Source organism: Mirounga angustirostris, unplaced genomic scaffold, assembly GCF_029215605.1.
Source record: "Mirounga angustirostris isolate CCGP_5_RB_7025 unplaced genomic scaffold, mMirAng1.0.hap1 SCAF_12, whole genome shotgun sequence".
Taxonomy (NCBI): domain Eukaryota; kingdom Metazoa; phylum Chordata; class Mammalia; order Carnivora; family Phocidae; genus Mirounga; species Mirounga angustirostris.
The window spans coordinates 33,561,588-33,577,658 of NW_026991720.1; the positions used below are offsets into that span (position 1 = coordinate 33,561,588).

The 16,071-nt window shown below is 36.5% G+C and overlaps 1 protein-coding gene across 3 annotated transcripts in view; it reads left to right on the forward strand.

The window, feature by feature from the left end:
• The window catches only part of TFEC (transcription factor EC), a 66,066-nt gene that overhangs the window by 24,121 nt on the left and 25,874 nt on the right, over positions 1-16,071 (forward strand). Inside the window, exons 2-3 of one of the 3 annotated variants that reach the window (XM_045864378.3) lie at positions 1,170-1,421; positions 10,388-10,474. In XM_045864378.3, the coding sequence (XP_045720334.1) occupies positions 1,242-1,421; positions 10,388-10,474 (267 nt within the window). In that variant the 5' untranslated portion in view covers positions 1,170-1,241. Of the gene's footprint in view, positions 1-1,096; positions 1,422-10,387; positions 10,475-16,071 lie in introns of those variants that run through there. The other 2 variants (XM_045864377.2, XM_045864379.2) reach the window with 2 other exon arrangements.

Sequence of the window (16,071 nt, forward strand, 5' to 3'; positions counted from 1 at the left end):
GGACTCAAACTCACAACCCCAAGATCAAGATCAAGCCAGGGGCTCCTAAAAATAAGATTTTTAAAAACAAAAATAGGGTGTGCCTGGGTGGCTCAGTCGGTTAAGCATCTGACTCTTGATTTTGGCTCAGGTCATAATCTCAGGGTCATGGGATGGAGCACAGAGTGGGCTCCACACTCTGCAGGGAGTCTGCTTGAGAGTTTCTCCCTCTCCCTCTCTGTCTGCACCTCCCCCCGCCCCCGTGGGCACTCGCGCTCTTTCTCTCTCTCAAATAAATCTTTTTAAAAAATAAGTTAAAAATAAGTCTAGCATAGAAATTTTTTTAAAATATGGAAAAAATTACTTAGATTTTCACTACCCATAAAGTATCATACTTAATATTTGGGGTATGTATATTTCTAGTTTCTGCTCATCACGGATAATTTTTTAAAAAAATAATAAAAAAATAGTTGTGATTATGTTCCATGGAATATTTATATGTAATATAAAAAATCCAAGAAATATATATTATATGAAAATTACTATATTTTCCTTGTATTATTTTAAGCTTCTTTTTCTAGAACCTCAAAAAGTATTGTTGCTTATATATTCATTTCAAATTTTGGTTCACTTACATGTTTTTGAGAGCTATTTTTTTTTTTAAAGATTTTATTTATTTATATATTTGACAGAGAGAGACAGAGAGAGCGCACAAGCAGGAGGAGCAGTAGAGGGAGAGGGAGAAGCAGGCTCCCCACTGAGCAAGGAGCCCAATGCAGGACTTGATCCCAGGACCCTGGATCATGACCTGAGCCCAAGACAGACTGAGAGCTATTCTTAAAAACTTGGTTAGTTTTAGTAAGTTTATTTTTAGTAAGTTTAAATTACTTCTTTCAGTTTTTAGTAAGTTTTTAGTATTTTTATTTGTTTTAAATATTGTTTTAAATATTTTATATGTTCCTTAGTCTTCAGTTGTTTTAAATATATATTTTATTTTAGAAGGTTTAAATTACTTCTTAGAAACTATCATCCATTAGTATCATACGTAAATTATGACAGAAGCATAAACCATCAATGCGAGAGAAGTAGATGTTGTAATGTGTCTATTGTCATAATTAAGTCGTTTAAAGTGGAACTCTGATTCACCAGATGATACTACACATTGTATTCATTTGGTTTTTATTCCGTAGGTCTCGGCACATCTGGAAAGTCCTGCAAAGTCCCAGCTACAGAAAGTACAGAGACAACAAGTAAAACCCTTCATGACCCTTGACTACCAGATTGTCAACCAGACTCTTAAACGGTCACACCCTCCACCACCAGGCAGTGCACTTCTGGTGCAGCACGGAGAGCCATCTGCCGAGAGTGACACTGGCCTTACTGGAAATCCACTCACCAGGTTACTAACGCTTGGGAAAGAAGATGACAATGTGGAATGGCATGTATGTCTAATAGCTACTTATGAAAACATATAATCCGTTTTTGAAAAAAAATTTAAAGAGATTAAAGTCCACATTTTGATACTAAACATTCCAAATGCAAATGCACTTAACAAAAGGGATGTCTTAATGTATTCATTTGTAATAGTTACGCACATATTGATTCCTATGCATAATAAAATATAACAATTCATTTCTCAATACCTCATTTCAGTTGTGTATCAATGTGAGTCAAAATAGGCTCTAACGGTAATTTATGTTAGGAAGATTTAGCTTTGTAAGGATTTTCTGGTGTGTATTTAGTTAAAATATTTATCGATAGCTATATTATCTTAAATACCCATTAAAATAAAACAGGAAGAAGTTGTTTAAATAGCAGTCAGTATGTGCTCTAAAATAAGACTAAAAATCTTACTGCACTTAATGTTGTATGGAATTACATTTGGATTTCTTACTATTAATTATTTATTCATTCATTTCTATTTTCAACAAATACTTGTCCACCGTTGACTAAATAACAGGAATTTAGAGGTGCCAGGGATACAAAATGAGTAAGAATGTGTACCTTCATGGAGTTTATATTTATCATGACCTGCTTATGAATGAACCTTCGAAAAGTACTGAAGAATGAATTGAACTGGCAAACCACTGGAACCGGGGAAAAGACTTCCTTTAATATCTCAGTGAAGAAAAACAACATTCATAGCTGAGCTTTCTATTCATTTCCTCTTCTTTTTTTTCCATTTTATTTGTTAGATGGGCCATGGTCCTGTGATCTCCCACATTTAATCTCCCAGTCTACATTCCTGATGATTATTACTGATTTCAGGTTGCTGCTTTTTAGTTATGAAGTCTGTAGTCTCCAGTCACCAAAGAATAATGCTCAGTGTCCCATTATGTGAATTCCAAGTGGTAGAGGAAGATTTCGTTTTTTGCAAATTTCACGTTCATCTGGAAAAGGGAAAATAATAAGTTTCTGGTAGACTGTTTAATAAAATATGAAACAGCCACAAAACAGGACTCATTGAAATCTAAAACTGAGCATAAGTCTCCACATGGATATTTACTGATACTTCTCTGTAGTGACTATATAAAGAATTTTAAAAAAATGAATGTAGAGCTAGTTTCTCTATTCACTCTATGAAGGGCATAAAAATATATGTAGGATGAAAATCATCTGTATAGTAAATATTAGAACTCAACCAATACAATTTATCTTACAACCACCTTCTTCCAAAGTTCATTTCATTGTGTAGAAGATTGATTTCTAAAGGAAAAAACAAATCCCAAAGGATATGCATATACCAGTCAGTTCCAGGCAAAACCCAGAAAATGATCTTATTATGTATCTTATGAAATATGTTTTCTAAAAAATAAGAAAGGATGAGTAACATGTATTGGTGTTCTTAGTTTTTCTTAGTAAATGTTTTTATTCCCTAGGCACACAGCTTACCTTTTCTTTTATAATAATTTTTTACATAATAAGGGAAATTTATGTGATTTTAGTGGTCTTGTAGGTGGTGCCCATCAAAGGCAGTGGCAGAAAATGGCTGAAAGGCCCAAAAGGTGCAGCGCTCTGGGGCGATGTGCACATTGGCTACAGAATTTTTTTTTCTATTTTTTAAACCATTGTACCTTCGACTGTGTATATAAAGTTTCTTCTATCATTAATGTCTATTTAATCATAATTTTATTCAGTGTGTGTAGTTTTAATCAGTGTTGTTCTCTTGGAAGTCCACTTATCATGTGAACATTTTAACATACTGCCACCATTCACAGTCTTGTTATCTTTCACAGCTAAGATGTATCCTATGTCATTGCAATTTTCTAAAATTCTTTGATTCAGGCTCGGAGTCCATGTCACAGAGCAGCAATGTGCAGTCTTCAGAGTCAGACTGCATTGGGTTAGAACCACCACTTACTAGCCATGCGGTCTCAGTCCTTAACCTCTCTTCCCAGCATTCCTACGACTAGAAGAGTTGTTTTGATGTTTGCATTTTTAAAGGTCCTGACACAAAGGCAGAGTGGGGGCTCAGGAGATGGGGCTTTTGCCATTCTTTGGTGTTTCTTTCTCCTAAGCTTATCTTCCTGGGACATCCGAGAACATTTTATTAATTCAAAGAAGACCTCAGATATCATAGCTACTACAGAGTAAGTCTGTGAGAGTATCCTCAGATTCCGGATTTGGGGGTTGGTATCAGGAGTAACTTGGTGATTAATGGTCTCTGAGACAGTGAAATATAAAATTAAAAGAAGCATTTTATAGCCTGGGCCTTTCCAGGATAAAATTTATACTCATGGCACACAGGACCCTTCCATACTTAACCCTTGCCTCCTGACCCAGACTTATCATTCAGTTGCTCCATGGCACTCTGCTTCAGCATGTGGGTTCACTAGTGCTTCTCACGGTGGCCAGGTTCTCTATTCTTATGTCCTTTCTTTATCATCTACTCATTCAGTCTCCACCATTTGTTGAGATAATTCTAACTCACTCTTCAAAATTCATTTCAGGTTTCTTTCCTAAGGTGATTTTATTGGTGGTTCCCTGTGTAGATGAGTGCTTATTCTCTGACTTTTCATAATAACACCCGTATCCTGTGGATAAAAATTGCATTTATTGCAGCATTTTCATAGCACATGCTATGTTTTAATTATTCATTGTCTTGTTTTCTTATCTGCTGTACCTCCTAGGAGCTATAAGTTGAAGGGAAAAGGACAAAAGTTAGCAAATAATTATAATATTATGTAGAAAGGACAGTGGCACAGATAGGAGCATGAAAGTGCTCTTCTTATTCAGAAATGTCAATAGTAGAACCTAGAGAAAGTGACTAGTGGGGCATTTACACAGACGAGGTAGCATGAGTGGAGAATAAAGATGGGGAACAGCAGAAAATGAAGTGATCAGAAAAAGAGAGGCCGGTGGTAGCAAAAGGTGACATCAGAGGTGTAGGCAATAGACAAATCACAGAAAGGCTGGCACTCCATGTTAAGCAATTTCAAATCCTGGAAAGGTTTAAATGCAGGGGCTGGAGTGACATGATCAGATTTGACTGTGATATCATTCTGTCTGCTATGGAGGAGAGGAATCCTGGAGGGAGAGGGCCAGGTGGGAGGTTATTTCTATAATGCAGTGAAAGATGATGAGACCCTCTATTAGAACATGCTAGAGTTGAGGTATCTGGGAGACCACTATATAGAGAGGCCAGTGACAGCTAGGGATTTTTGCCTTGAGGAGAGTAATCTAGACTGGAAGAAGAGATTTGAGAATTGTCAGCATGGAGGGGGGCGGAATACTTAAAAGTTCACATGAGAAAGAGAGCTCCTGATGATCATGAATATAATAAAGAGAGCAGAGAACCAAGGATGGATTGAGCCATCAGCAATATTTAGCAGGTGGTCAGAGAGGAGGGACTATAAAGGTAAAATAAAAAGATAGCCAGTGTGGTGTCATTAAAGCCAAAGAGTTAAAGAAGGAGGGACTGAACTATACACTCAAGTGTAGCAGCCAAGTCTAGTAAAATAAGGGCTGATAAATATCTATTGAATTTGGCTGTTCAGCAGTCAAGGAAAGTAACAACAAAAGGAATTTCAGTAGGATGGTTGGCAGAAACCATTCTTCCACCTTGATTTCAGAGTTGACAGGAGGTGGAGAGGTTGAAACCTGGGATGTTTGGGATGACAGGGCCAAAAGCTAATAAGGAAAAAACAGAGAGTCTGAAAATTGTTTTGTTGATTTGCAACAGGGTCTAGATTGGATTTAAAAGGAAGATTGTGTTTTGATGAGATCATGGAATTTAAGATTTTAGAAATGGAGTGGTTTAGAGGATGACAAGACTCAAGGCCTGGCCTAAAGAACAGGTGAAGAGAAGGCTAAATTCAGATTTATGATTTTGAGAGAAATGAGTTAAAATATTCAACTACAATTGTTGATTTATTTTCTATAGAATTCTGACAGGTTGTTGCTGTAGATATTTTTAAGTGCATATCAATTTATGATCATTTGATATTATTTTTCCTTTAAAATTTTATCTTGAATCTTACATGACCTAATAGTAACATTGCTACTGTGATTTCCATTTAGTTATATTTGTGGTACATTTTTTACTTTATTTTCAGCTTTCTCTCTTGTTTTATTTTAACTATTACAATACCTTTTAAAAATCCAATTTGAGAGATAGTTTCTTGAGCTGAGTGTTAGCTCATTTACATTCTTGTTATTACTATTAGGATTTATTACTTTTTTAATGTTTTCAAATTACGGTAGTTTGTTTCATTATTTGTCATTTTTTTCTATCCTCCATTGAACAGGTTGTTTCTCTCTCTCTTTTTTTTTTTTTAAGATTTTATTTATTTATTTGACAGAGAGAGAGAGACAGCGAGAGCAGGAACACAAGCAGAGGGGGAGTGGGAGAGGGAGAAGCAGGCTTCCTGTGGAGCAGGGAGCCTGATGTGGGGCTCGATCCTAGGACTCTGGGATCATGACCTGAGCCGAAGGCAGATGCTTAAGGACTGAGCCACCACCTAGGCGCCCCTCTCTTTTTTTTGTTCTCTAACTTTTTAAGATGCAATAGTTACATCTTTTTCTATATCTATATCATTGTTCAGCAAGATCTATGTCACACCCTTAAGTAAAAATCTTCCTGAGTATGGTCTTATCTCCTTGTTCTCACCTATCTCCCTGTATTAGGATTTATAGTATCTCTCTCTCTCTCTCTGTGTCTATTTATATTCTTGTTTAGGCCAGAAAAATTTTATTTATTTACTAATTTTTCTTTTTCTTTTTTTTTTTTTTTAAGATTTATTTATTTATTTTGAAGAGTGAGAGGGAGAGAGCATGCACGCAAGGGGAGGGGCAGAGGGAGAGGGAGAAGGAGAGAAGCAGACTCCCTGCTGAGCAGGGAGCCCCACATGGGGCTTGATATCAAGACCCTGAGATCATGACCTGAGCTGAAATCAAGAGATGGACCCTTAACTGACTGAGCCACCCAGTCGCCCCTATTTACTCATTTTCTTATATTTTATATCAATTTCATAGTTTTATTTTTCATCTAACTGGAGTACCTCCTGGAAGAGTTTTTCAAAGGACTTTTTGCCTTAAAACTTCTGGGTTTTTATGCCTTAGAACAATTTTATTTCATACATATCCTTAAAGGATATCTTATTGGTTATAAATGTCTAGGTTCAAAGTTCTTTACCTTTAATACTTCAATTATTATCCCATTGTCGTCTTGCACTCAGTGTTGTTGAAAATTTTCATGGTTGGTCTTTTGTAGATCTTTATTTTTAAGCTTTTCAAATTTTATAAATGTTTTTTCTTTGCCCTCGAACCTCATACTTTGCATACCTATTATCTCCATTTTGATTTTAGTCAAAATAATTTGTCTTTTCTTGTATTTCATCTTCATTTATCATTTTGAAGATACTTATTCTGCTGATTTGTAATTCTTCTTTTGTCTAATATGTTATTTCTGTTTCATCTGATATAAAATGTTGTGGTTATTGTCTTTTTAAAAATAACAACTGGATTCTTAGGTGATTAGTTCTGAAGATTCCTGGAAGCTGTGAAGCAAGATTTTGAATGGATTTTAGATCTGAAAATCAATTTAGGATAATGGAGGGACCGATGTCTTCAATAGATTAGGGGCAAAGACTGTCATGTAGGTGGATGAGAGAAATGAGGGATCGCAGTGTTAGAGAAGAAAAGAAGAGCCTCCAAGGAGGTTGAGTTTTCACAAGTAGGAAAGATAGGATTCTTAATGAAATAAGAGAAACCTAAGCATATTTGTTGACAACAGGAGAAAACTAAAGATGCAGGAGAGTGGGTCACTTATGATGCAAGTTTCCAGGAAGAAAGGGGATAAATGATATATATATAGTTTTTGTTGAAACTACTACAAGTACTCCAAAGAAAAGCTGTTACCATAAACTCTGTTTAGCATCCTTCTTTCCTCAGGTCTTCTTTACATCTGTTCAGTACAAATTTATTGTGCATGGAATGATAAATTTGAATGAGAAAAATATCATGAAATTAAATTTTGAGTTTAGTAACAATCAAGAATATATTTTAAAACTTTCATAGACTGTACTAAACAAAAGAAAATAAAATATGCATACTTACTCTCCTAGATCCTTTAAGGATCTCTCGATGCACATGGACTAATGTCTAACGTCCAGACCACATGTGAAATCTAAAAACAAAACAAACGAACAAACAAACAAAAAAGCCGAATCAGACCTATAAATACAGAGAACAAACTGATGGTTGACAGAGGGAATAGGGGTGGAGAATGGGCAAAATGGATGAAGGGGAGTGCAAAGTATAGGCTTTCAGCTATAGAATGAGTAAGTCATGGAACTAAGAGGCACAGCATAGGGAAAGGTTTCAATTGTCCTTCATAGTGCTGTATAGTGACAGATGGTAACTACACTTGCGGTGAGCGTAGCGTAACGTATGGACTCGTCAAATCATTACGTTGTACACCTGAAACTAATGTAACATTGTGTGTCAACTACACTCAAATTTTTTTTTTAAAGATTTTATTTATTTTTTAGAGAGCGAGCGAGAGAGAAACAGCATGAGAGGGGAGAGGGTCAGAGGGAGAAGCAGGCTCCCTGCTGAGCAGGGAGCCCGATGTGGGACTCGATCCCAGGACCCTGGGATCATGACCTGAGCTGAAGGCAGACGCTTAACCATCTGAGCCACCCAGGCGCCCAACTACACTCAAATTTAAAAATTAACATTAATTAATTAATTTTAAAAATCCAGACCATTTTCAAGAGCAGCCCTCTTGAAGATGGTACTCACTAGCCCATATGCGGCTCTTTAAATTTAATTTTAAATTCATTCAAATTCAATAAAATCTTTAAAAATTCAATGAGATCAAAAATTTAGTTCCTGAGCCCAGGAATTTAAATAAAAACTTGAGAAGAAAAGATTTAATGCCTCAGTTAAACTAGCTATACTTCAAGTGCTCAGTCACCATAAGTGCTTAGTTGCTACTGTATTGAACAGTGCAGATACAAGACATTTCTATGCTTGCAGAAATTTTTGTTCTACACCACTGGCCTAGAGGGTTTTACAACCTAGAGGGCACACTTTTCAACTTAATCTCAAAACTGTCTCTTGCCTCATTCCCATTGACCAACATTCTTTCTCCAACATTCATCTTCCTACCTTAGGGTCTTTGTAATTTTTGCTTCCTTTCCAAGAACTATTCTTCGCCATGGTATTCATGTCTTTGTTCAAATTTCAGTAAGTCCTTCTCTGACCATTTTCCAAAATAACACTCATTCCCATCAAGCTCTCTTCCTACCTGCTTTTATTTCTTCAGACCACTGTTTGTTATTAAGCTGTTTATTGTCTGTTTCCTCATTAGCGTTATCACTCCAAGAGGGCAGAGACTTTGTGCTGTTTGCTTTTATAGCTCCAGTACTTACAACAAGGTCTTGTGATAAGTATTGCTCAGCAAATATTTGTTAAATTAATATTGAAAAGTGTTCCAATTTTTTGGCATATCAACTTTAGGAGTATCTTAATAGAAGTCTGAATATTTAATTCTCTAAGGTTCTCAGAAATGTTGCTTTAGAAGATAACATTAACAGAATCGTAAAATATTTTCATATGTCTCTCCGAGTTTACTCCTAGTTTTTCTGCATATGTTATAGGAAATTCAGAGTACTACAGTTGTATAAATTCAGCATTCTCATTATCTTTGAGTTTACACCATATTTTAAAATTGCACTAAAGAGAATATAATGGGAGAGAGGAGAGCTAGAGCCAGAGAGAGAAAGAGGGGGCAAGCATGGTATTTTTAAAACACAAGCCTTTATTTATTTATTTTTGGTTTGATGAGAGACTTTTTTTTGTTGTTTCAAGTTTTTATTTAAATTCTAGTTAGTTAACATATAGTGTACTATTGGTTTCAGGAACAGAATTTAGTGATTCATCATTTACCTATAACACCCAGTGCTCATCACAAGTGCCCTCCTTAATCCCCATCCCCCATTTAGCCCATTCTCTCATCCACTTCCCTCCAGCAACCCTCAGTTTGTTCTTGGCAGTTACAAGTATCTTATGGTTTGTCTCCCTCTTTTTTTTTTTTTTTTTTTAAGTACAAGCTTTTAAAATCTTCTCCAGCTAAAGTACAGGAGGGAAGGAAGGCTATTTTAGAAAGGAATTGAGAAAGGGAGTAAAAAGCTGACTTAAGTTAGGACTTTAGGGCCAGATTTCCAGAATTTCAATCCTGCCTTTGTCACTCACCAGTTTTGTAATCTGGAATGAGATATTGAGCACTTTTTTTCCCCTCTCAGTTTCCTCATCTGTACAATGGAGGTAATGGTAGTATCCACTTCATAGAGTTGTTGTGAAGATTAAATGAGCTGATGTATGCAAAGCACAGAGAAAGTGCCTGGCATATCCTCCCACACTATATGTTTGCTTTTGTTACTATTTTAGGTGTCAGTGATTATTGTTGTTGTTGATATTGCTATTATTATCATTAGCCATTAGGGAAAGCTGGATAATATGTTTCCATGTAGTTTGTATCCATGTGGACCAATTGGCTGGTTTGACCACTGCTATTTGAATATCCACCTGTAAGATGCAATCAAAACATTTGTAGGAAGTCATCTCTCTACATGTTAAGTACATGGGCTCTGGCTTGAGGCACTTCATGATAACCACTCTATTTATAGAGATACTGATTTCCAAGGGACTAGCCCAGGGTGATTGCCCAGCCATCACCTGCCAGCTGGTGGAAGCAAATGCATGGAAAAACAACACAGATCAAAGAGTGGCAGGATTTCTTCATTTTAAGTTCTAAAGTAGTCTGGGTTTTGATATACAGATAACCTTAATTTAAATATTCTTTAAAATTTTAAAGATTGCTAAATTTTTTCTCTCTGAATTCAGGCTGAAGCACAACTCTTATCATTATGCACAGTATTCTAAATGTATTATATTTTGCTAGATGGAAGACGTAATTGAGGATATAATCGATATGGAGTCAAGTTTTAAAGAGGAAGGAACAGATTCTCCTCTGCTAATGCAAAGAACAGTAAGTGTTTCCAGACCTGAGGAGGTCAATGAGATTGAAATAAATAATGGCATCTGATGATAAAAAAAAGAAATTTAATTGATTAGTAAATGGTGTCTTCTCCTACATTTTGAACCAGACACAAGATAACAGATGAATATTAGGAAATATTATTGGTGCGGAAAAAAGATTATGTAATGTTATTGAGGAAGATGATAGGGCTTGTGATATTCCATCTATCTATCTACCCATCTATCTATCTAGTCCTTATAAACATCCATCTAATTATATATCTAATTTGCTATAGCATTTTTTGTGAGTGATTTAATCTTCAGATTTCTTGAAACACAGCATATAATCAAAACATTCTCATAAGCTAATGCCTAAGTTTTGACAATTTTACCACAACTAACAACAATCAGATTCAGAGGCTCTAAACCTTGTAGAGACAAGAAAAAATATTACAACAACAAAAAATATGACTTTACTTTAGATCCAATAACCAGAGATCAAAGATGAACTTAAGAAAAGCAGAACAGGCCTCACCCTACTTTAAGGCATGTAGAGACATTTATGTTGCAATCAACACAAATTCCTGGAATGATATGCAATGAAGGGATGGTATCTTATCTCCTGTTTGATTGCTGTTGTCTTCTCATTATTCATTTATTAATCACTAAAAATGTTATTTGTAAAGGGCGTGCAAGGTCATTTCACCTACTTGGAAGGGTTACTGTTGGTTGGTGTGTTTATAGTTTTGGACCTTTTAGAAAAATGAGAAAATATAAGGAAGACTGTGATTGAGTTGTTATTTTAAACATTTCATTTAAAGAAAATGAATTCTGACTATATTGTGTAGTATATCAATGTATATATATTGTGTAGTAAATCAATGAGCTGGAATATGTTAATGATGAACATTTAAATTTACGACCTTAAGAAAAAATTGAAGAAAGTACGCCTTTTTTTCTTTTCTCTTTCTTTTTTTCCCCAGACAGAATATCTAGAGAAAAGTATCTCTTTCCTCCTTTTCTCCTTTTCTCTGGTATGCAGGACCCCCTAGAACAGGTCACTAATACTGGCATTATCTGAGAAAGGTCAAATGAGGTTTAAAACCTAGTCTTTTTGCAGGTTTTATTTTTATTTTATTTTATTTTTTTAGGATGGACTGACAATTCTTTCTACCGCTTCTCTCTTCAGATTTCAGGCAGCATAGTTACATGAAATCTGACTAATTCTCTAGATAAATGTATTACTAATGATAATTTCTGTCTAATTTCACAGCATGAAGTTACTATTTTCTTAACTAGTATTCAACTTCTGGGTTTGAGGAAATGATACTAATTTCCTGAAATCTTTTCTTTGTATGTAGTACTCATTAAAAGTGAATACTGAAACATTTTCTTTGTCAAATTAGCTTACTTGTTTTGCAGAGGCTGCATAGAATGGCTTACTCAGTGCAAATTGGTGGCAATAACTATCTGGAATTTGCTTTTGATAGCTAGGATGTACTTTTAAAAAGATAGATACCACTGGCCTACCCGCACTTATACAAAGAAATATCTGTGTTGACCAATCAGCAATCATTGATAAATCTAGATCTATATGTAAAACCAAAGAGTTCAATTAACCAAATATATTTATTCCATATGTATTATGTACAAAGCATAATACATGTACCATAGGAAACTAAAGTTGAGTAAGACGCAATTCACAAGTCAAGAGATCACATGATAGTGGGGCAGTGACAGAGGTGCCCCTGAGGGGCAGGGAGGGAGAGTGTGGATCTGTGTTAAACCCAGGTTCTAATCTAGATGTTGTGCAAGTCACTTAACCTCTCTGCTTTCTTCTGCATTACAAGAGTAATTAAAAATTTTTATCTCCAAGGTTGTTTTTATGTGAACTCTTAGTATACTACATGTGTACATTTGAAATACTAGTCAGAGAGTTGCTCTGGGGTTCAAGTGAAGGGGAAACCATATTACACTGAGATTTTTTGGAAGTGCTTTAGGAAAAGATGATGTTTGAAATATAGTTATGAAGGATAGTTAAGATTTTAAGAGGTAGCCATGAACACAGAAAAGTAGCAAGTTAAGAGAGCAACATAAGAAAAAGCAAGAGGTGAGAAAAAAGAGAATGCTTAAGAATGGCTGGTAGAACAGAGATGGGAAACTCTGAAGGATTTTTATAGTTCATGTGGATAAAAATAAAGACCTGTTGGATTCAGAGGAATGCTTTGAGTGAGAGTATTAGCAAGTGAACTTTTGGTACAGATGGTAGAATCTGGCTCATCTGGAACTTAAGCATGAAAGTAATTTGTTGGTTCATGTCATGTGTAAATTCCTAAGTACTATCGCATGCGGGCGGCCCTCCGAAACTTTGCCTTTGTTTTCTTCTGTGCTGGCTTTATTCCCAGCTGTTGAGCAAACACTACCATAGCCTATTCCTAGCTATGCACATAGTTCCTTCTTGTGAACCCAGTTTTTTTTTTTTTTTCAGACATCTACCTCTTCACAAGGAAGAGAAGTTTCTGATTAATTTAAGCCAATCTTGGTGGCTCCACTTCCCCTGGCAGAGGGTTTTAAGAATGGGCTTGTGTTACAATTTTGACATGTTGAGCAGCTCGCTGGGAATCTTCTTGTCTTTAAAGTAGACCCAAGAAAGAGAAGGTTTTTGCCTCTCTGTGATGTTGTAGGACAATGTGACTGATGTAGTCATTTTATTGCCCAGAAGCTAAATAAACTAAGGAAAACCAAACGAAACAAAGGGAGAAGAAAAGCCAAAAGAAATGCTGCTTATATGCCCCTGGAGAATTCTTTACCTGTGGATTTCACCTTATGTAAAATTTTTTTCCCCTTTATTTTATAAGCTAAGTGTGTCAGGATTTTCTGATTGCTATAGCCAAATTCATCCTAAGGGATACATTCAGTCAGACTTGGCAACCTAAGAGAAGGAGAGCATCCTTTTCCCCTTTGTTTCAGTTAAATCCCTGGGATGATTCTTATTGGAGCAATGTCTGTCGTATGTCTATCCCTAAGTCAATTTCTCTGGGTCTTGGGCCCACCCTCGAGCTGTGGATTGAGCAACCCCACACAACAAATTACCTAGACTAAGAGTGAGAATGAGAACAGGAGTTGTTACCAAAATAAATGTCAGTGAATTCTAATGAGGCTAAACCAACAGATGTCCCTATGGTAAACTTCAAAAGTGAGATATTTATCAATTAGCAATAATTATTATTAATTTCTCACCTATTACTTGAAACTCACTTTTCTACGTACTTTACATATAATTTCTCTAGTTCTCCTAGAATGCTGTAGAATCTCAGGGGCCATCGATTGAGGGTGCTGTTAATCACTTTAGCAGGCTCTGGCTGTGGCATAAGCAGAAAACCTTGGATCTCACTTAGCTAAGATTTATCTCAGGACCACTGCATATAGGCTTAACTAAAAGTCATGTTATAACTTCTGTTGATGGGAAACTTGGAAGCTGCTGAGGGGAATCTTGGACCACTTGTGGTGGTCCTTCACATTTAGCCAGGTTGAATGAACTAGTTCAAAATCTTCACAGATCAATTTAGCCCAAGTATTTCTTACCCAGAAATGAAAGTTGAGTAATCAGTGACTAGAGTCAGAATAATTAAAGAGAAGTTACCTCTAGGTTTCTACTAGCTATCTGTCAGCTTCTTCTTACTGCAACAACTATGTAAACGAGATTGCAAAGAGCCAAAGTGCAAGAAACGTTCAGCCAGATTAATCATATTTTTGACAAAACCCTAACCTGTCAGTTTCTCAGTCTCTTTAGTGTCAATGTATTTTTCTCTTCCTCATTTAGCCATCCCTTCACATGATGATAGCCTAGATCTTGTTATTACCATTTTTTTCTATCCTATAACATTTTTATTTCATACTTTTTGACCATGACATTCTATTTGTTCAGTACCTTTGCTGTAGTGTTCTTATTTCACCAATTGTTCAAGCTCCAAATCAATGTACTCTATCACTATTTTCAATAGCTATGACTTTGCACTCACAACATTTTGAAAATTTCCTTAACCTGTCTAGAGTCCTTGGTCAAGCACTCTAACCAATTCTCTTGCAAACACTCCTAATATCTCCCTGTTTTTCTTCATTTTACTTCCCTGGCAAAACCCCTACCCTGATTAAACTTCTCTCATCTTACTCCACATCTCAACCTGAGCAGCTTAATGGATAAAATTTCACCACGTTGTTCATAGTACTCACCTCAAATACATGACCAAAATTTCGCAGGGCTTTTCACCACCTATTCTACTGGTATACACAGCTATGCCCTGGTAAAAATTCTCATTAATTGAGACCAATTTTTTTTTTAAAGATTTTATTTATTTATTTGAGAGAGAGAATGAGAGACAGAGAGCATGAGAGGGAGGAGGGTCAGAGGGAGAAGCAGACCCCCCGCTGAGCAGGGAGCCCAATGTGGGACTCGATCTCGGGACTCCAAGATCATGACCTGAGCCAAAGGCAGTCGCTTAACCAACTGAGCCACTCAGGCAGGCGCCCGAGACCAATTTTTAATATCTTCTCTTATCTCCTCAAAACTCCACAATTCATTGTCCATTCTTCATTTTGCAGCCAGTTTCTTTTTTACAATGTATTTCAAAGAGCAAATGTATGCAACACTGTTGGAATTCATTCATTAGCTTGGCATCACCAATTCTACTAAACCACCTGCATCTGTTTGCATTTCTTCTGCCATCTCTTCTATTAAAATAATAGCTCCAGCTCATAATCTAAAGCCAGCCCATCACCTGTGCCCTGGATCTCACTCCTACTTACTTTCTCAAGGACTTTCCTTCTCTAAATAATGAGTCCTTCTCCTACGTAATCAGTCTATTCTGATCTACGGGATTATACATATCAGCATTACACTGGTCTTTAATAATACTCCCTAAAATTAAAACCAAACCCCCAAAACTCTCTTTGAATGCATTTTCTCTCCGGCTACCACACTATTTCATGACTTACTTACACACAGACGAACTTCTTGCTTCCATCTTCACCCTGCCACCATTTCCTCCCCTCCTTTTTTCTAGTCTCCAACAGAGCTGTTGTCCTCACCATTCTAAAGGAGCTCTTAAAACCAACCGAAGTAGAAGCCAGTAGCAAGTTCTTCATTCTCACCTCACTTGGCTTCTCAGTGGTATTTGCCATGGTTGACCACTTTTCCTTCTTGAAGTATGATCTGGAATTCTCTGGCACCACATTTTCTGGTTTTCTACCCACCTCCCTGGTTCTTTCTCTTCTAACAGATGTCTAAATACTCACCTGTTCCAAGGCTCAGACTTCAGCCCTCTTTTCTCATGTATGTATACATCCTACAGGTGATCTCCACCCTTCCCCAGCCTAGACCTCTCCCTATATGCTAGACTCATATATCCTACTGCTTGACATCTTTTATGCTTCTTTTTTTTAAAAGATTATTTATTTATTTATTTGGCACAGAGACAGAGACAGTGAGAGGGGGACACAAGCAGAGGGAGTGGGAGAGGGAGAAGCAGGCTCCCCGCTGAGCAGGGAGCCCAATGCGGAGCTCGATCCCAGGACCCTGGGATCATGACCTGAGCCGAAGACAGATGC